General features: G+C 44.2%; 1 protein-coding gene across 1 annotated transcript; it reads right to left on the reverse strand.

Moving 5' to 3' along the window:
• Window positions 1-380: 380 nt before the first annotated feature.
• Window positions 381-4,524, reverse strand: LOC135515461 (uncharacterized). Its single transcript, XM_064939115.1, has 7 exons — window positions 4,280-4,524; window positions 4,004-4,116; window positions 3,741-3,799; window positions 3,580-3,657; window positions 3,387-3,457; window positions 2,711-2,880; window positions 381-517 (listed from the first exon to the last, which is right to left on the reverse strand). The coding sequence occupies exons 1-7, from the start codon at window positions 4,522-4,524 to the stop codon at window positions 381-383; spliced, it is 873 nt and encodes a 290-aa protein (XP_064795187.1).
• Between the last annotated feature and the right edge of the window lie 15,682 nt (window positions 4,525-20,206).

Genomic DNA, 20,206 nt, shown 5'->3' on the forward strand with positions numbered 1-20,206 from the left:
GAGCATTGTTTAAAGTGCCTAGTGATATATTTTTACATAAATTTCCATTATTAAAGTGGCTGTTGAGTCAGTGTGTTGGCAGCAGCCGCTCAATGTTAGTGGTGGCTGTTTAACAGTCTGATGGCCTTGAGATAGAAGCAGTTTTTCAGTCTCTCGGTCCCTGCTTTGATGCACCTGTACTGACCTCGCCTTCTGGATGATAGCGGGGTGAACAGGCAGTGGCTCGGGTGGTTGTTGTCCTTGATGATCTTTATGGCCTTCCTGTGACATCGGGTGGTGTAGGTGTCCTGGAGGGCAGGTAGTTTGCCCCCGGTGATGCGTTGTGCAGACCTCACTACCCTCTGGAGAGCCTTACGGTTGTGGGCAGAGCAGTTGCCGTATCAGGCGATGATACAGCCCGACAGGATGCTCTTGATTGTGCATCTGTAGAAGTTTGTGAGTGCTTTTGGTGACAAACCGCATTTCTTCTGCCTCCTGTTGTTGAAGAGGCGCCGCTGCGCCTTCTTCACCATGCTGTCTGTGTGGGTGGACCAATTCAATTTGTCCGTGATGTGTACGCCGAGGAACTTAAAACTTACTACCCTCTCCACTACTGTTCCGTCGATGTGGATAGGGGGGTGCTCCCTCTGCTGTTTCCTGAAGTCCACAATCATCTCCTTTGTTTTGTTGATGTTGAGTGTGAGTTGTAAGTCGCTCTGGATAAGAGCGTCTGCTAAATGACTTAAATGTTAATGTAAATGTTATTTTCCTGACACCACACTCCGAGGGCTCTCACCTCCTCCCTGTAGTCCGTCTCGTCGTTGTTGGTAATCAAGCCTACCACTCTAGTGTCGTCCGCAAACTTGATGATTGAGTTGGAGGCGTGCATGGCCACGCAGTCGTGGGTGAACAGGGGGTACAGGAGAGGGCTCAGAACGCACCCTTGTGGGGCCCCAGTGTTGAGGATCAGCGGGGTGGAGATGTTGTTACCTACCCTCACCACCTGGGGGCGGCCCGTCAGGAAGTCCAGTACCCAGTTGCACAGGGTGGGGTCGAGACCCAGGGTTTCGAGCTTGATGACGAGTTTGGAGGGTACTATGGTGTTAAATGCTGAGCTGTAGTCGATGAACATCATTCTCACATAGGTATTCCTCTTGTCCAGATGGGTTAGGGCAGTGTGCAGTGTGGTTGGGATCGCGTCGTCTGTGGATCTATTTGGGCGGTAAGTAAATTGGAGTGGGTCTAGGGTGTCAGGTAGGGTGGAGGTGATATGGTCCTTGACTAGTTTCTCAAAGCACTTCATGATGCCAGAAGTGAGTGAAACGGGGTGGTAGTCGTTTAGCTCAGTTACCTTAGCTTTCTTGGGAACAGGGACAATGGTGGACCTCTTGAAGCATGTGGGAACAACAGACTGGGATAAGGATTGATTGAATATGTCCGTAAACACACCAGCCAGCTGTGTGCATGCTCTGAGGACACGGCTGGGGATGCCGTCTGGGCCTGCATCCTTGTGAGGGTTAACACGCTTAAATGTTTTACTCACGTCGGCTGCAGTGAAGGAGAGTCCGCAGGTTTTGGTAGCGGGCCGTGTCAGTGGCACTGTATTGTCCTCAAAGTGGGCAAAAAAGTTATTTAGTCTGTCTGGGAGCAAGACATGCTGGTCCGCGACGGGTCTGGTTTTCTTTTTGTAATCCGTGATTGACTGTAGACCCTGCCACATACCTCTTGTGTCTGAGCCGTTGAATTGCGACTCTACTTTGTCTCTATACTGACGCTTAGCTTGTTTGATTGCCTTGCGGAAAGAATAGCTACACTGTTTGTATTCGGTCATGTTTCCTGTCACCTTGCCCTGGTTAAAAGCAGAGGTTTGCCCTTTCAGTTTCACGAGAATGCTGCCATCAATCCACGGTTTCTGGTTTGGGAATGTTTTAATCGTTGCTATGGGTACGACATCATAATGCACTTTCTAATGAACTCGCTCACAGAATTAGTGTATTCAACAATGTTGTTGTTTGACGCAATGCGGAATATATCCCAATCCACATGATCGAAGCAGTCTTGAAGCGTGGAATCAGATTGGTCGGACCAGCGTTGAACAGACCTGAGCGCGGGAGCTTCTTGTTTTAGTTTCTTTTTGTAGGCTGGTAGCAACAAAATGAGGTCGTGGTCAGCTTTTCCGAAAGGAGGGCGGGGGAGGGCCTTGTATGCGTCGCAGAAGTTAGAATAACAATGATCCAGGGTTTTACCAGCCCTGGTTGCACAATCAATTTGCTGATACAGTTTAGGGAGTCTTGTTTTCAGATTAGCCTTGTTAAAATCCCCAGCTACAATGAATGCAACTGTGGTTTCCAGTTTGCATAGAGTCAAATAAAGTTTGTTCAGGGCCATCGATGTGTCTGCTTGGAGGGGGTGTACGGCTATAATTGAAGAGAATTCCTGTGTCTAGATAATGTGGTCGACATTTGACTGTGAGGAATTCTAAGTCAGGTGAACAGAAGGACTTGAGTTCCTGTATGTTGTTATGATCACACCCCGTCTCGTTAATCATAAGGCATTACCCCCCCCCCCCCCGACCCTCTTCTTACCAGAAAGATGGTTGTTTCTGTCAGCGCGATGCGTGAAGAAACCAGCTGGCTGCACCGACTCCGTTAGAGTCTCTCTCTCTCGAGTGAGCCATGTTTCCGTGAAGCAAAGAACGTTACAGTCTCTGATGTCTCTCTGGAATGCTAACCTTGCTCGGATTTCATCAACCTTGTTGTCAAGAGACTGGACATTGGCGAGTAGTATGCTAGGAAGTGGTGCGCGATGTACCCGTTTCCGGAGCCTGACCAGAAGACCGTTTCTTTAGCCTCTTTTACGACGTCGTTGTTTGGGTCGTCGGCTGTGATCCAATCCATTGTCCTGGGTGGAAGGCAGAACACAGGATCCCCTTCGGGAAAATCATATTCCAGGTCGTCATGATGGTGAGTTGACGTTGCTCTTATATTCAGTAGTTCTTCCCGACTGTATGTAATGAAACCTAAGATTACCTGGGGTACCAATGTAAAAAATAACATGTAAAAAAAACAAAATACTGCATAGTTTCCTAGGAACGCGAAGCGAGGCGGCCATCTCTGTCGGCGCCGGTCAGTGGAAGTCCTCATGCTCAGAGATGTAGTGACACATTTCAGAATCTCCTAATTGTAACTAGACCTTCAAAGAAAGGCATAAGGCCTTATGATATTTTGTAGATATGAGAAATAATAAAGGGAGAAGATTACAATAGTAAAAAAGAAAGCAAATAGTGTAGTTTGTGATGAAAGTAAACAGTAACATCTAGGCCTATCTACAGAATATACACTTGTAAGATGCAGAGGGTTCCATATCTATGGAAGGCCCAGCTTATGACCACATCCTGTTCAGCTCACAGTACTTCCTGGTAGGGAGAAGGGGGGCCTTCTGGGCATCCAAATGTGATCTTGTCATACAGAGTCTGCAGCTACATGTGACAGATAATCTAGAAGAAACTGTTTCAGCATCAAGAAACGTAGTGACTATTCTCAATGTAGACTACATAGTTCAACCACAGACATTTTATAATTATGACCATTTATATATTACCTTGTTCAATCTTGGGATAACCAGATCATTGACAGTTTCATAGGTGGATATTGGGTTTACATGACTGTTTGATCTTGTCTGGAATCAAAATACAGCCCATTACAATACAGTACATACAGCTTTAACACATTCAGATACATAATAAGGCATTGTATACTTACATCTCTAATTATTGTGTTGTCCATAACATCAACATATATTGTGTTGTCAATTAGATCTTCTGTGTTTTATAAGAACAAACTATCAACCAATCAGAAACATTTTATACGGGATATCAACAAACATACCCAGGAATTTATGAGGGGTCTCACTTTTTTTCTAATTTCTAGCAAAACGCCCCCAAAATCATATCAGCTGAAGAATACTTTGAGAACCAACAGAAATGTCACCTTAAGTATAGTTGAGGCCCCTAAGCTGTACATACCTGTGTTACTTCGGCCCCTGCAGTAGCACACTGCCACAGCTACAGTGAGGATCAGCACCACAGCGCCTCCCACTGATATTCCGATGTAGAGGGTATACCACACCAGTCCTGTCACATATTGTACAACACACACGATTAGACGATACAATATGATATAGACTGAATGGCTCTATATCATGTACAGTACATCCAATGTAATCACATTGCGTTCAACATAAGCGTATAAGCACACTGAAAAGTGTATAGAAGGGATTATTATGATATCTAGGTACCTGGGGTGGTGTGTCATTACTACACTTTCCTGTCTCAAAGGCAGTTTTCCAAATGACTAGGTTGGAGGCGTTACACTTTACACTGATGTTTCTCTCTGCTGGTGATAGAGAGAAGTAAATCTGCTGGGCGTCCCCATACATCTCATTGTCTCTCTCCCAGGTGTAGGTAATGTTGGGGTAGCAGGACACGTTGCACACCAGCCGTACCGTACAGGAACAGTTGGCCAATAGCTTGATGTCTGTCTGCATATCTACCACAAGACTCGTAATCAGTCTTCTAAATGAACCCTACCATAGCCATACCACCAGGAGAAAGACGACTTAAAAAATGTGATGGATATTTAACAAAGCACGGTGAGTTAGGTCAGTATAAAACCACAAAATCTGTGTTATAGTTTAAAGATCGTCAGCCATGTTTATGGATATAAATAAGAAATACAAAAAATGGTGATAACAGCCTACTGTGGACCTTCAGAGTGATGGTCTTACTGTAAGTAGAAAATCCCCTGAGTCTTGCAGTGTCAGTGACTGTTAAACTGTAGTTTTGGGTGTTCATCTTTAGTCTCCCCTCAAACTGGGATCCAGGTAAATATACAACTTCTCTGTTGAATTCTGCAATATCCTTTCCCATAAACTTCCACACCAAGGATTTGAAATGTCCCATCTCTAAGCCTGCCTGCAGCTCCACGGAGTCCCCCACTCTCTTGTTGATGATTAGAGGAACACCCACATCTGAAACACACAAACACACACGTTATAAAGGTGATTTATTTTTCTTTCTGACATCAGTCAATGGTTGCACACTATATTACAATGATCTTATTACTGTATATTTATTCATGTAAGTACGATGTAGCATGTGATGTAATTACTCATTGTTACACTGCAATACTTGTTACAGTGTGACTGTAATACTTGTTAAAATGTGCCGACATGAATAGTTACACAATAATACACTACAATGCAAAGTCCTACATAATCAATAAGAGATTATATTGGATTTATATACAGCGCATTTCCAGGTTTCATTTATGTTGTACGTGGAACTTTGCATATTTTCACTTTATATCTTTATGTATCTGTGTGTGTGTCCTTTTTCACTTCATTAAAGTCCACTCCTCCCCCACATTCAGTAGAACAGGATGAGATGACAGGAAAAGAGAAGTGGGGGTGGATCTGATAACCCCTCTTCAGCTCACAAGTACAAATACCTCTGTGTTTACTGTGTAATTATTCACCAGAAATGCATCATGTACTGGATGAGCAACATTATAATTACATATCAGTCTGAAGTAAAGAATTATAATCCCTTACACGGAAAATCCTCTGTCTTGAATTAAGAAAAAAACACAGTTACAGTTCATTTAAGAATTTAAGACATAAATGCAGTTTTCCCAGTCGGACAATGTATCATATTACTTAATAGAAACAATAATTTGATACAGTCCCATATCCCCTTAAATGTAGTGAATGACAGCCATTAGGCGCAGGGTCATAAGATCTGTTGCGTTCTAGAAGCACTGCAACAGCTGCTGACCCAACCACACGATCAGCACTCATTCAAAACTGCAGAATACACACATCATGATATGTTCCTGAATATAGGTATTATGTAGGTGTTATCAAACAGTAATAAAGCAAACATTTTGAGATATCCAACCAATCACTGATGACTAGGCATTCTACAGTCAACACACACCATGTAAAAACCAACAACGAAGTTAGAGAAAGCTGACGGTTTTCCTTACTTCATCATGCAAGCAAGCACATGCAATAGATCCTGTTTGGGGATGATTCTATCCTCTTGGTTTCACATTAGAATAAGGAGACCATTGAAAAGACCCTAAGCAGCCAACTGACTAAAGCCAGTAAGTGGTTATCCATTTAGGCAAGACAGAATGTATCCTGTTTGTTTCCAAACACAAAGTGAACAACTCTTCCAACTTCTCGGTCAAGTTGAATAGTGTAGTGGTGAAGGAAAAATGCTCTGCTACATTCATTGGGGTGTGAACTGGACCAACACATGACATGTGAACTTGTGGCTCTGAAGGCCAATGGGAATGTTCACTCCAGAACAAATTTCCCGGCAAGAGGACCCTGGTAACATCTCTGATACAGTGCCACTATGACTATGCTTGTATCTCATGATTCAGTGACATAACAAAAAACCTGAAGGACAAACTTCCAACGGCCCAAAACAAACTAAAGTCCCAGTTTCCAGACGATCTGGTGGTGGTGCAGATCAAACTGTTGATGGTTTAAAGTGATACATGACCTTTCCCCCAGTTACCGGTCTGGTTATTTTAATTTCATCACAGACTCTCATAGCCATCACACCAGAGCCAGTGTTGCCAATATGAGACCGCTGCTCTATAGGAGCATGGCTGGAAAAAGCTCTTTCCTTAACACTGGTGCAGAGGAATGGAATGGTGTACCAAACCATATAAAATATATCAATACACCAGGGAGTTTTAAGATAAACCTTAACCTCTTGGAACTCTAGGGGCAGTATTTCATTTTTGGATGAAAAGACGTGCCCGTTTTGTCACAAAAAGATGCTCGACTATACATATAATTGATAGCTTTGGAAAGAAAACACTGACGTTTCCAGAACTGCAAATATATTGTCTGTGAGTGCCCCAGAACAGAAGCTACAGGCAAAACCAAGATGAAACTGCAACCAGGAAATGAGCAGGATTTTTGAGGCTCTGTTTTTCATTGTCTCCTTATATGGCTGTGAATGCGACAGGAATGAGCCTGCCCTATCTATCGTTTCCCCAAGGTGTCTGCAGCATTGTGACGTATTTGTAGGCATATCATTGGAAGATTGACCATAAGAGACTACATTTGCCAGGTGTCCGCCCGGTGTCCTCCGTCGAAATTGGTGCGTCATCTTCAGCTGCTGGTATTTTTCCATGGGATTCTGAGACGAAAGCAGGCTTCCACGAACGGCATATCAATGAAGAGATATGTGAAAAAACACCTTGAGGATTGATTCTAAACAACGTTTGCCATGTTTCGGTCGATATTATGGAGTTAATTTGGAAAAAGTTTGACGTTTTGGTGACTGAATTTTCGGTTAGTTTCGGTAGCCAAATGTGATGTACAAAACGGAGCGATTTCTCCTACACAAAGAATCTTTCAGGAAAAACTGAACATTTGCTATGTAACTGAGAGTCTCCTCATTGAAAACATCCGAAGTTCTTCAAAGGTAAATGATTTTATTTGATTGGTTATCTGGTTTTTGTGAAAATGTTGCGTGCTAAATGATACGCTAAATGCTACGCTAGCTATCAATACTCTTACACAAATGCTTGATTTGCTATGGTTCAAAAGCATATTTTGAAAATCTGAGATGACAGTGTTGTTAAGAAAAGGCTAAGCTTGAGAGCAGGCATATTTATTTCATTTCATTTGCGATTTTCAGAAATCGTTAACGTTGCGTTATGGTAATGAGCCTGAGGCTGTATTCACGATCCCGGATCCGGGATGGGTAGTAGTATCAAGTTAAGAAAGGGTTTATGTGCAAAATGCTTTAAAACTGTGCAAGTATAATTGTTTCAATGAACGTTACTTGGTAATCTATTTTATTCCTTTTACGGGTTCATCTCTAATGATGAGATGTATTTTGTGTTCATGTTATCTTGTGTTTACTGTATTTTATTGTATTTTCAAGAGGACCACAATGGGGATACGTTTTTAAACTTGTTTGTGTCATCCTGGTTGATGGTTCTACTTTGTTTAAAATGTTGAAATATATAAAAACAGTGACAGAACTTACCATAGTGGAGGTTAGAGAGTAGGACAAGTAGTATTCCCTGCTTGGAGAAGCAGGAGAAGGGACCACCAGACATCTCTTTAAGGCTTTGGCTGTTTCCTCTGGCTGTATGTTCTTGTCTTTCACTGTCACTGATAGCTAGCGGTTGACTAATCAAAACACAGAGAATAAAGAGCAGAAACTTCCTTTTGATGAGGCCTGCTATTCTATGAAATAATTCCTTTATGTTAGCTGAAAAAGAGGTCACACTCTACCCCTTCACTCAGCTTCACATTCTACCCTTTCACTCAGCTTCAGAGGCGTGGAGTCTGTCACTGTGTTGATCAGTCTGATGGTGGTGGTTTTGGAGCATGTGTTTACTAGCTGCTGCTGGTTGTGTGGTTAATGGTCATGGTGTTTCACAGATACCATTAGCTTTGTTATTTTATGAGCAAACCACTCAATGTTGCAGAGAAAGAGAAAGGAGGTAGATAGAGGGCTCGGGGGAAGAGAGAGAGTGAGACAGAGAGCGAGACAGAGAAAGAGAAGACAGACAGAGAGAGAGAGGGGGGAGAGAGAGCAAAAAATGTCAAAACACTGTCTCTGCAGTTTCATCTAGGCTTCACATGCCTGCAGAAGTGTTTGCTTGACTTTTTCTGCATGCTCATAGGTCAGGGTGACTGAGGGACATGAAACACCTGCCAACGTTTTCGGAAGGTAGTAGTCCCCGTGTTACTGATAGAGGCTCCCCTTCTACGTTTCATATAGCATCTTGTCGTGATGCCACTTCTAGTGACAATGACCTGGCTGCCGGCTGTCTGTCTCACCACATAGACATAAACACATAGACACAGAAACCCTCTAACGGGAACAGTGACCTTGCAGACCATGCAGGGACACTGGAAATAGCAGTCAGTGTCACACACCACTAATGTCATTAATCGTCATGATCTGTCTCTAGGATGAGGAGGCAATATGGGAGAACTGGTTGCCATTCATACTTAGGTTACTAGATCCTCAGAATTCCTGCAGAGTATATGACATCATAAAACTGAGAAGAACTGTTCTCTTCAGAAATACTCTTCCTCAAAAAGTCATTCTGAAAATCTCAATGTGTCTTCAGTTGATGGAGTATGGCATTTGAACTTTGCTCATGGGACATTTATGTTATATTCTTCAAGATTCAATGGGTAGATATAATTGGATGCAGAAATAAATGGATGCAGAAATAGCTCACACATTGTGGAGCGTAAGATCTATACTAGGCTGAAAGGAGTTTTTACCATATTAGGTTGTATGGAAAAGTTGATGATGATGATTACAATCAATATACTGTAAGAAAGCACTCATGCCATCTGGTGGATAAAATATAGTTTATTAAAAAAGCACCACGCAAAGACATTGTAAAAGTACAGGCCATTAGAAGAAAACGTGAATAATACTTATATTATATTGTAATATTATATTGTAATATTTTGGAAATTCATTTACAAATACGTTATTATATGATCGGAATTACAGATATAATAAATCAAAGATAATGTTTTAAGAAATTTACAACAAAACATTTCAGTACACAATGCAAAGCAGATACAATTGCAGTAGCTGCAGATAAGATGCATCATTTCAACCTTATAATAAAAAAACTGTTCCAGTGAAACACAATTAACCCATGCTTAAATACAATATATCTGTTTGTTAATAAAATAAGAAAAAAATCCTTAATGTACAAGATGTTATTGTGTGTGTATGTGTGTGTTTGCTTGTGTTCGTTGAATGTGCATAATCCATGTTCCTGTGTTCCTTCTGCTCGTCTTCTGATGGTGTGTCCCTCCATCCCTCCATTGTTCCATCCATTCATCCCGCAATCTTTCCATCCGTCCACCCATCCCTCCATCTTTTCATCCCTCCATACTTCCATAACTCCATCCCTCCACCCCTCTATATTTCCATCCCTCCATCCCGCCATCCTTTTATCCCTCCATCTCTCCATTATTCCATCCCTCAATCCCTCCATCCCTGCCCCCCTCAAGGACCTGCAACATATCACCACACAAAGTTGTTTAGGACATGCAGTCAAATAAACTCTAAAGAATCAACCAAAAGACATACCTTAAATAAATAGAGTATACTTTGATATCAGAGCATTAGTTCCATATTGTTATCATGTTAAGTATCAATAGCATTTGGCTATTAGTCTTACATGGGATGTGCCTGGCTTCACTTCAGAACAGACTGAATCTGCCTCAGTGGTGGTTGCTGTTTCTATAAGGGGTGAAGATAAAATATCAGAATAATATTACCAGTTAATTACAGAATTATCACGTTTCAGGTAAGACCCAGATGCAGACAACGTCGAAGTAACAACAGTTTATTAATCCAACAGGGGCAGGCAAAAGACAGGTCATGGGCAGGCAGAGGTCAGTAAACCAGATAGGTGGGGCAAAGGTACAGGACGGCAGGCAGGCTCAGGGTCAGGGCAGGCAAAATGGTCAACACTGTTAAAACAAGGAAACAGGAACAATCGAAAGACAGGAGCAGAGGGAAAACCGCTGGTAGTCTTATAGAAACAAAATGGCAACAGACAAACAGAGAACACAGGTATAAATACACAAGTGATAATGGGAAAGAAAGGGGACATCTGGAGGGGGGTGGATTCAATCACAAAGACAGCTGAAACAGATCAGGGTGTGTATATTAATAGGGTGAATCAGGATGTCCAGTCTTACCTTTCTTCTTCTTGGCTTTGGCCTTCTGTTTAAGGTCAACCTCAGCATAGGTCACATCAACATCAAGACCAGTTGCTGCTGAAAATGGACATTTCCAGTCAACAAATGAAGGAATTAGCCTATTGCATATTCTACTTCTTCTTTGAAACTCAAAAATCGCACATTTAGATTTCACTGATGGCCAATCTGTGGAATGGGTGTCACCTGTGGCCTTCCCTGTCTTGACCTCAGAATAGACTGGCTTTTCTTTTGGATCAGCTGGCATTTCTGAGGAGGAGGAGGAGGAGGAAGAGAGAATTTGTAAGTTTTTATCAAATTTGATGAGTAAATACACTGCTACATTTAGTATTAATTTATGTAACAGTTGAGAATTACTTTTCTTTTTCTTGTCGAACTTTTTGAGTTGAATCTGTATGTACGTCACCTCACTTGATCAAGCAGTAAGCAGCACCAGCATCTGCAATATACAGGTAATACACTAATATATCTACTTACTGTTAGTATGCTAGTAATATTAAACATATGAAGAACAACTGCAACAACAACTATATACTGTATTCATGCTAGACATAACATATAGTGTACAGTTCCACTGTCATTACTGTCTGAGGAAGTGATTGTATCGTAGATGTTAGCGCCACCTGTTGGTCAAGGAAGAGAGAGAAAGAGGAATTGGTTGGTTTTCCCTCAGCTTGCCTAGGGACATAGAGTACGGTAACATGTTGTATGCAAAGTGGATGGTGAAAAGTCAGTGTGTGGAGTTACAGAGAGAGGAGAGTGACAGTGGTCTGGACTAAGAGACTAACCATGCTGCAGACGTGTATACCCGGCATCAGGAGCTCGGCCCTGGGTAGATCCTTGGTCCTGTTTGGGGTCCAGGTTGGTCCTCTGGAGCTGGGGGGGTCCTACATGGAGAGAGATAGTCATGAAACACACAGCTTATATTTTACTGTATGAAACATGAACATAGTTGAAACAGGTGTACTCACAAGAATGTCCTGTTACAACAAGAACCTGCAATGAGAAATGTATATGATTATATCAGGTCTTTACAGTTTTGACACGTTTATATCGACACAGCAGTACCAGGATAAAGGCCAGTAGAACACCAGCAACAACCAGGCCCACAACCACTCCTACCTAGGACTGATGTAGAGGGTCCAGGAGTTACACCTGGAGAGGGAACAGCAAATCACCATCAGGTTCTGAGGTAGTTGTAGAAAATAAATAGTGGACAAAGGGAATATATATTTGACAACTGACTTGAGATCAGATGACCAGTCTGAGCTTGTAACTCCATACCTACAGTATGCTTTTTAACACAACAAATGACTGATGACCACAGATATTATGAACAGGTCATGTGATCATGACCGTTTTCTCACCTCTCACTGTCACCAAGCTCTCTGGTGATTCTCCTTCATTAGATTTACACTTATAGAAGCCTTCATCTGACTTGGAAACTACAGGGATGGTTATCTCTCCATTGGTCTCATTCCTGATGAGTACTCCATCTTTGTAGAAATTAACCCTGGGTTTGTTTCCTGATATATATTTGTACAGCTCATAGTCTCCCTCAGTCATGGGATAGGCAGGGCTCTCCAGAATCAGAGGGCCAACTGTGTAAAATAATATATAAATTAAACTGTAAATCTTGAGTAATCACTCACAATATATTAACCTCTTATGAGCTTACATTTGATAAAAGATACATTCATTCAGTTTCAGAATTGAACATTATCATACATTGAAAAGTAAAAAAGGTTAGTCACTGTTGTACAACAGATGTACCATCCACTGTGATGTTGACAGCATTACTGTACTCTGCTGATCCAGACTCACACCAGTAAACTCCACTGTCCTTTTTACGTGTGAATCTGATGGTACATGTGGACCCTGCTATTGATCCCCAGTTAGAGCCACACTCTGTCTCCACTGCTTTCTCTCTGTATCTCTTCAGTCCAGTCGTTCCTCTTCTCCTCACAGCTTAGTGAGAGAAACTTTGATGTAAAGTGTTGAGTTCTGTTTAGGTCTTATTTTGAGACACTGAAGGTTGTTGATCTGAAACAAAGAGTGACAGAGTCAAACGTTTACAGTGGTTATATATACACACACATGAGGGTGACTTAAATATGACTAAATGCAATTTCAATGCAGTTAGTTACCTCCTGACCAGAAAAACTGAGGTTCACTGTAGAGTGTGTCATAGACTGGGTCTCCTCTCCCAGCTCTACACACATATCCTCCTGTGTGACTAGGACCAGCAGGGATCAGAGTGTAGGAGTCTTTAGTAGTCCCACTGCCAGATAGAGGCTCTACAGAATAGGACCTGTCCAAAAGGGAGAGTAACCAAGCTGTGTAGGAAACAGCTTGGTACAAGGAAGAACCTCCAGCCTATAGATGACTCTTTAACCCCACAGCTCAGAGTAACTGTGTCTCCAGGGTTCAGCCACTGAGGAGAGACACTTAGGACAGTTTGGGGTTTATCTGTTATGAAGGAAATTACACAAATCAAATGTGCAGTCCTTAAAATGTTTACCAAGTTTGTTATTGTACCTTATCCCAAAATCAAACTATAGTTTTGTTCCATTATTGATCTTACTGTCTGCTTTTTCTTGCAATCCCTCAGAAACAGACTTACCTAACACAGCCAAGTGTATAGAGAAATGTAAAAATAGATAGAGGAACCAGGCTCTGAGGGGAACCAGTCCTCTGGCTGTGCCAGGTGGATATTATAAGAGTATATGGCCAGAGCTATGTGCATCCTTTCAAGCACACCCCTTTCATTAACCTGTTTGAGTTGTTCACAATTTTCGATGAACAAATAAGGTTTTATATGTGAGATGGTTGAATAAGGTGCAAAATGATTGACTTTTTTTATATTATTGTAACGGAATTCCTCTTCTTCAGATGAGCAGTAGCAAGGATCAGACCAATGTGCAGCGTGGTAAGTGTCTATAATGACATGTTTAATAAAATCAACAGAGCACTGAACAAAATAACAAAAGTAAACAACCAAAACAGTCCCGTATGGTGAAAACACTAACACAGGATACAACCACCCACAAAACACAATAGAAAACAGGCTACCTAAATATGGCTCCCAATCAGAGACAACGACAGACACCTGCCTCTGATTGAGAACCATACTAGGCCAAACACATAGAAATATAACAGAACAAAACATAGAAAACAGAATGCCCACCCCAACTCACACCCTGACCAACTAAAATAAAGACAAAAAAGGAACTAAGGTCAGAACGTGACAGTACCCCCCCCCCCCAGCCACAAAACTGGAACCTGTAGGGGTGGGTCTGGGTGGGCATTTACCGTGGTGGCGGCTCTGGAGCGGGACGTGGACCTCACTCCGCCATAGTCTCTGCCCACTTATGTGGCACCTTAGGAGTGGCGACCCTCACCACCGACCCCGGATTAGGGACCCTAGCACCGGAGAGACAGCCTGGTGTGGGGGGCTGCCACCGGAGGGCTGGTGCATGGAGGCGGCACCGGATAGACCGGACCAAGGAAGCGCGCTGGAGGTCTCGAGCACCGAGCCTGCACAACTCCACCTGGTTGGATACTCCCCGTAGCCAGGCCAGTGCGGTCTTTTCTACCTCGCCGCACTGGCCTGGCTACGGGGAGTATCCAACCAGGTGGAGTTGTGCAGGCTCGGTGCTCGAGACCTCCAGCGCGCTTCCTTGGTCCGGTGAACCGGGGACACCATGCGTAGGGCTGGTGCCATGTACCCCGGCCCGAGGAGAGGCACTGGAGACCAGATGCGCTGAGACGGCTTCATGGCACCTGGCTCGATGCCCACTCTAGCCCGGGCGATACGAGGTGCTGCGCTGTAACACACTGGGCTATGCCTGCACACCGGGGACATCTTGCGCCTCACGACATAACACCTCTCTCCACACCTCCACACCTCTCTCACGGTCCACCTCTCTCCACAGTAAGCACGGGGAGTTGGCGCAGGTCTCCTACCTGACTTAGCCACACTCCCCGTGTGCCCCCTCCAATACATTTTTGGGGCTGCCTCTCGTCCCAGCTGCGCTGCCGTGCTGCCTCCTCATATCGCTGCCTCCAGCTCTGCCTTGGGGCGGCGATATTCCCCAGCCTGTGACCAGGGTCCCTTGCCATCCAGAAACTCCTCCCATGTCCATGAGTCCCGAGATTTTTGATGCTGCCCGTTACCACGCTGCTTGGTCCTTGAGTGGTGGGTGGTTCTGTAACAGAATTCCTCTTCTTCAGAGGAGGAGTAGCAAGGATCAGACAAATGTGCAGTGTGGTAAGTGTCCATAAAGATATATTTAATAAAATCAACAGAACACTGAAAAAAAGTACAAACAAATAACTGAAACAGTCCCGTATGGTGAAAACACTAGCACAAGATACAACCACCCTGTCACGCCTTGGTCTTAGTATTTTGTGTTTTAGTTAATTAGTTGGTCAGGCCAGGGTGTGACATGGGTTTATTGTTTGTTGTATTTCTTAGTGGGGTTTTTTAGTTATTGGGATTGTGGCTGATTAGGGGTGTTTGTTGCATAGGTTTGGCTGCCTGAGGCGGTTCTCAATCAGAGTCAGGTGATTCTCGTTGTCTCTGATTGGGAACCGTATTTAGGTAGCCTGGGTTTCACTTTGTATTTCGTGGGTGATTGTTCCTGTCTCTGTGTTAGTGTTCACCAGACAGGCTGTATAGGTTTTTCACGTTCCGTTTGTTGTTTTTGTATTTATATGTTATTTCATGTATCGTCATTTGTTTCATTAAAGACATGAGTAACCAACACGCTGCATTTCGGTCCGACTTTCTTGCGACAAACGAAGAACGCCGTTACAGAATCACCCACCACACACGGACCGAGCAGCGTGTTAACAGGCAGCTGGAGCAGCGGAAGGAGGACGTTATGGACAGCAGAGGATTGGAGTATACGACGTGGGAAGAAACAGACAGGTGGGCGGCCGACCCAAAGAGAGTGCCGGAGCCCGCCTGGGATTCGCTGGAGCAGTGCGAAGAGGGCTATAGGAGAATGGAGTCGAATAGAGTGACACGGCTGCGCAGAGCGAAACCAGAAAATCAGCCCCAAAAATTTCTTGGGGGGGGGGGGCTCAGAGGGAGAGTGGCTGAGTCAGGAGACAGACCTGAGCCAACTCTCCCTGTTTATCGTGAGGAGCCAAGGAGGAGACCAGAACCGGTGTTGGAGGTGAGCGAAGCAGAGACTGTGAAGGAGTTAATGGGGAAATTGGAGGAGAGAGTAATGAGGGAGTTGCTAGTTTGGTGCTTTAGGTATAAGATTAGTCCGACGGAGCGTGTCGGGGATTTAATGGCACCTGGGTCAGCGCTCCATACTAGTCCTGAGGTGCGTGTTAGTCGGCTGGTGAAAAATGTGCCAGCCTCACGCACTAGGCCTCCTGTGTACCTACCTAGCCTTGCACGTCCTGTGCCAGTCCTGCTCTCAGGCTCTCCAGTACACCTTCACGGTCCAGTCCATCCTGTGCCACCTTCACACACCAGTCCTCCGATGGTAGACCCCCGCACCAGGCTTCCTCTGTGTGTCCTCGATCCAGTACCACCAGTTCCAGTACCACGCACCAGGCCTTCAGTGCGCCTCGCCTGTTCAGCGCAGCCAGCGCTTTCTCCCTCTCCTGCGCTGTCGGAGTCTCCCGCCTGTTCAGCGTTTCTAGAGCCTTCCTCCTCTACAGCGCTGCCGGAGCCTCCTGTCTGTATACAGCAGCCTGAGCTGCTAGTCTGCATGGAGCAGCTAGAGCTGCCAGTCTGCATGGAGCAGCCAGAGTTGCCAGTCTGCATGGAGCAGCCAGAGTTGCCAGTCTGCATGGAGCAGCTAGAGCTGCCAGTCTGCATGGGGCAGCCAGAGCTGTCAGTCTGCTTGGAGCAGCCAGAGTTGCCAGTCTGCATGGAGTTGCCAGTCTGCAAGGAGCTGCCAGTCTGCAAGGAGCTGCCAGTCTGCAAGGAGCTGCCAGTCTGCATGGAGTTGCCAGTCTGCATGGAGTTGCCAGTCTGCATGGAGTTGCCAGTCTGCATGGAGTTGCCAGTCTGCAAGGAGCTGCCAGTCTGCAAGGAGCTGCCAGTCTGCAAGGAGCTGCCAGTCTGGAAGGAGCTGCTAAAGCTGTTAGTCTGCATGGAACAGTCAGAGCTGTCAGTCTGCAAGAAGCCGCCAGAGCTGTCCATCTGCATGGAGCAGCCAGAGCCGCCAGTCAGCATGGAGCAGCCAGAGCCGCCAGTCAGCATGGAGCAGCCAGAGCCGCCAGTCAGCATGAAGCAGCCAGATCTGCCAGTCAGCCAGACTCTTCCAGATCTGCCAGTCAGCCAGACTCTTCCAGATCTGCCAGTCAACCAGACTCTTCCAGATCTGCTAGTCAACCAGACTCTTCCAGATCCGCCAGTCAGCCAGGATCTGCCGGATTCAACTGCCTGGCTGGGCTACATCTCAGTACTGGGCTTCCTCTCAGTCCCGGGCTGCCCCTCGGTCCCGAGCTGCGCCTCAGTCCTGAGTTGCCCCTCAGCCACGAGCTGCTCCTCAGTTCAGTGGGGTTCTGGGTGAGGACTATTCGGCCATGGTCGGCGGCGAGGGTGGATCATCCCAGGACGCGAAGGGGAGGAACTATGACATTTATGGAGCGGGTTCCACGTCCCGAGCCGGAACCGCCACCATGGACAGACGCCCACCCGTTACACACCCACAAAACACAACAGAAAGCAAGCTACCTAAATATGGCTCCCAATCAGAGACAATGACTGACACCTGCCTCTGATTGAGAACCATACTAGGTCAAACACATAGAAATATAACAACAGAACAAAACATAGAAAAACAACATAGAATGCCCACCCCAACTCACGCCTAGACCAACTAAAATAAAGACATAAACAAGGAACCAAAGTCAGACAATTATTATTTATGCCCAGGGTCCTATAAGAGATCTTTGCCACCTCTCATGAACAGGGTTGTGACAAAAACTCACAGTCATTATTATGTTTAATAAATGTGTCGTATAGTATGTGTGTGGCAGGCAAAAAACAACATTTGAGAGTGATCTGAACCTTGTGCTATAGGGGGTGTGCGACTATAAAAAGTTTGGGAACCACTTGTGTAGACCAATTAGGGTTTCCAATCTCTCCAAAATATTGTGGTGATCCATGATGTCAAAAGCAGCAGTAAGATCTAGGAGCACGAGCACAGATGCAGAGCCTTGGTCTGACAACATTAAAATGTTATTTACAACCTTCTGGAGTAGGGTCCAATATGCAGCTTCAGGATTTAGAGGCCATGGCTATTTTAATAAATGTGTCAAGAGACAGGATAAAACTTGATTGTCTCTATTGATCCTAGGTCCTGGCAGTTCTTTGCAGACTCAGGACAACTGAGTGTTGGAGAAATACGCAGATTCAAAGAGGAGTCCATAATTTGATTTCTAATGACCACCATCTTTTCATCCAAGAAGTTCATGAATTCATCACTGTTGAAGTGAAAACCATCCTCTCTTGTTGAATGCTGCTTTTTTGTTAGCTTTGCAACACTATTGAAAACACATTTTGGATTGTTCTTATTCTCCTAAATTAGGTTGGAAAAATAGGATGATCCAGCAGGAGTGAGGGCTCTTCGATATTGCACGGTACTGTCTTTTTATTTAATTTAATTGATTTAACCTTTATTTAACCAGGTAGGCTAGTTGAGAACAAGTTCTCATTTGCAACTGCGACCTGGCCAAGATAAAGCATAGCAATTCGACACATACAACAACACAGTTACACATGGAATAAACAAACATACAGTCAATAATACAGTAGAAAAAAAGAAAACAAAAAATCTATATACAGTGGCTTTCCAAGCTAGTCGGAAGACATTTTGTGGAGCCCAATTTCCGTTCCAATTTTCTGGAAGCTTGCTTCAGGGCTCGGGTATTTTCTGTATACCAGGGAGCAATTTTTAATTTTTTTTTTTTTTTTTAGCCATGAGACTACATCTAGGTTATTACGCAAGTTTAAATTGTTAGGTGGTTAACTGATATTTGTATTCCGACGTCCTTGGGTAGGTGGAGGGAGTCTGGAAGGGCATCTAGGAATCTTGTGGTTATCAGAGAATTTATAGCACAGCTTTTGATGATCCTTGGTTGGGGTCTGAGCAGATTATTTGTTGCGATTGCAAATGTAATAAAATGGTGGTCCGATAGTCCAGGATTATTTAGACCTACAAAATGTATTCCACAGGACAGAACTAGATCCAGTGTATGACTGTGGCAATGAGTAGGTCCAGAGACATGTTGGACAAAGCCCACTGTGTCGATGATAGCTTCGAAAGCCTTTTGGAGTGGGTCTGTGGACTTTTCCATGTGAATATTAAAGTCACCAAAAATGTGAATATTATCTGCCATGACTACAAGTCCCGATAGGAATTCAGGGAACTCAGTGAGGAACGCTGTATATGGCCCAGGAGGCCTGTAAACAGTAGCTATAAAAAAGGGATTGAGTATTAATGACAGAAGTTCAAAAGACCAAAATGCAGTTATTATTATAATTTTTTCATGAAATTTGCTGTGGTAAGTGTTAGCAACACCTCCGCCTTCACAGGATGCGCGGGGATATGGTCAATATTGTATCCAGGAGGAAAGGCCTCATTTAACACAGGGAATTCATCAGGCTTGAGCCATGTTTCAGTCAGGTCAATCACATCAAGATTATGATCAGTGATTAGTTCATTGACCATGATTGCCTTGGAAGTGAGGGATCTAACATTAAGTAGCCCTATTTTGAGATGTGAGATATCACAATCTCTTTCAATAATGACAAGAATGGAGGAGGTCTTTATTCAAGTGAGATTGCTAAGGCGAACACTGCCATGTTTAATTTTGCTCAACCTAGATTGAGGCACAGACACGGTCTCAATGGGGATAGCTGAGCTGAATACAATGACTGTGCTAGTGGCAGACTCCACTAAGCTGGCAGGCTGGCTAAGAGCCTGTTGCCTGGCCTACACCCTATTTCAATGTGAAGCTAGAGGAGTTAGAGCACTGTCGATGTTAATAGATAAGATGAAAGCACCCATCCAGCTAAAAGGGAATCCGTCAATCCTCAACAGGCCAAATTCTATCTTTTGGTTTTCAACCAGCGACTGAGTTGTGAGACTCTGCTGTAGAGCTCATCACTCTCCCCAACTGGGAGAGGGCCATTGGTCACATAGCAACAACATAACCCCTCAGTCTACTGGGTCTGCCCTCTTATTTCTTCCAGTCTCTATGCCATCATATTAGTACAGGCATGGACCACTTCTCTATTGGTTCATATCAGTAGAATCTAAATGTGGTTTACAGAAGACTGAGAGCAATATGGTGCTGTCACGTCCTGACCATAGAGAGTCCTTATTTTCTATGGTAGAGTAGGTCATGGAGTGACTGGAGGGTTAGTCTAGTTTGTTATTTCTATGTGGGG

The sequence above is a fragment of the Oncorhynchus masou genome, chromosome 27 (assembly GCF_036934945.1).
Source record: "Oncorhynchus masou masou isolate Uvic2021 chromosome 27, UVic_Omas_1.1, whole genome shotgun sequence".
Lineage (NCBI taxonomy): Eukaryota > Metazoa > Chordata > Actinopteri > Salmoniformes > Salmonidae > Oncorhynchus > Oncorhynchus masou.

What these genes read in the sequence shown, in the direction of transcription:
- LOC135515461 (XM_064939115.1), bottom strand. Translation starts at nt 4,524, where the DNA reads ATGCAGACAGACATCAAGCTATTGGCCAACTGTTCCTGTACGGTACGG. An exon ending in TGTAGTAATGACACACCACC is followed by an intron (nt 4,117 to 4,279) that starts CCAGGTACCTAG and finishes TGTACAATATGT; the next exon opens with GACAGGACTGGTGTGGTATA. An exon ending in ACAACACAATAATTAGAGAT is followed by an intron (nt 3,658 to 3,740) that starts GTAAGTATACAA and finishes TTTTGATTCCAG; the next exon opens with ACAAGATCAAACAGTCATGT.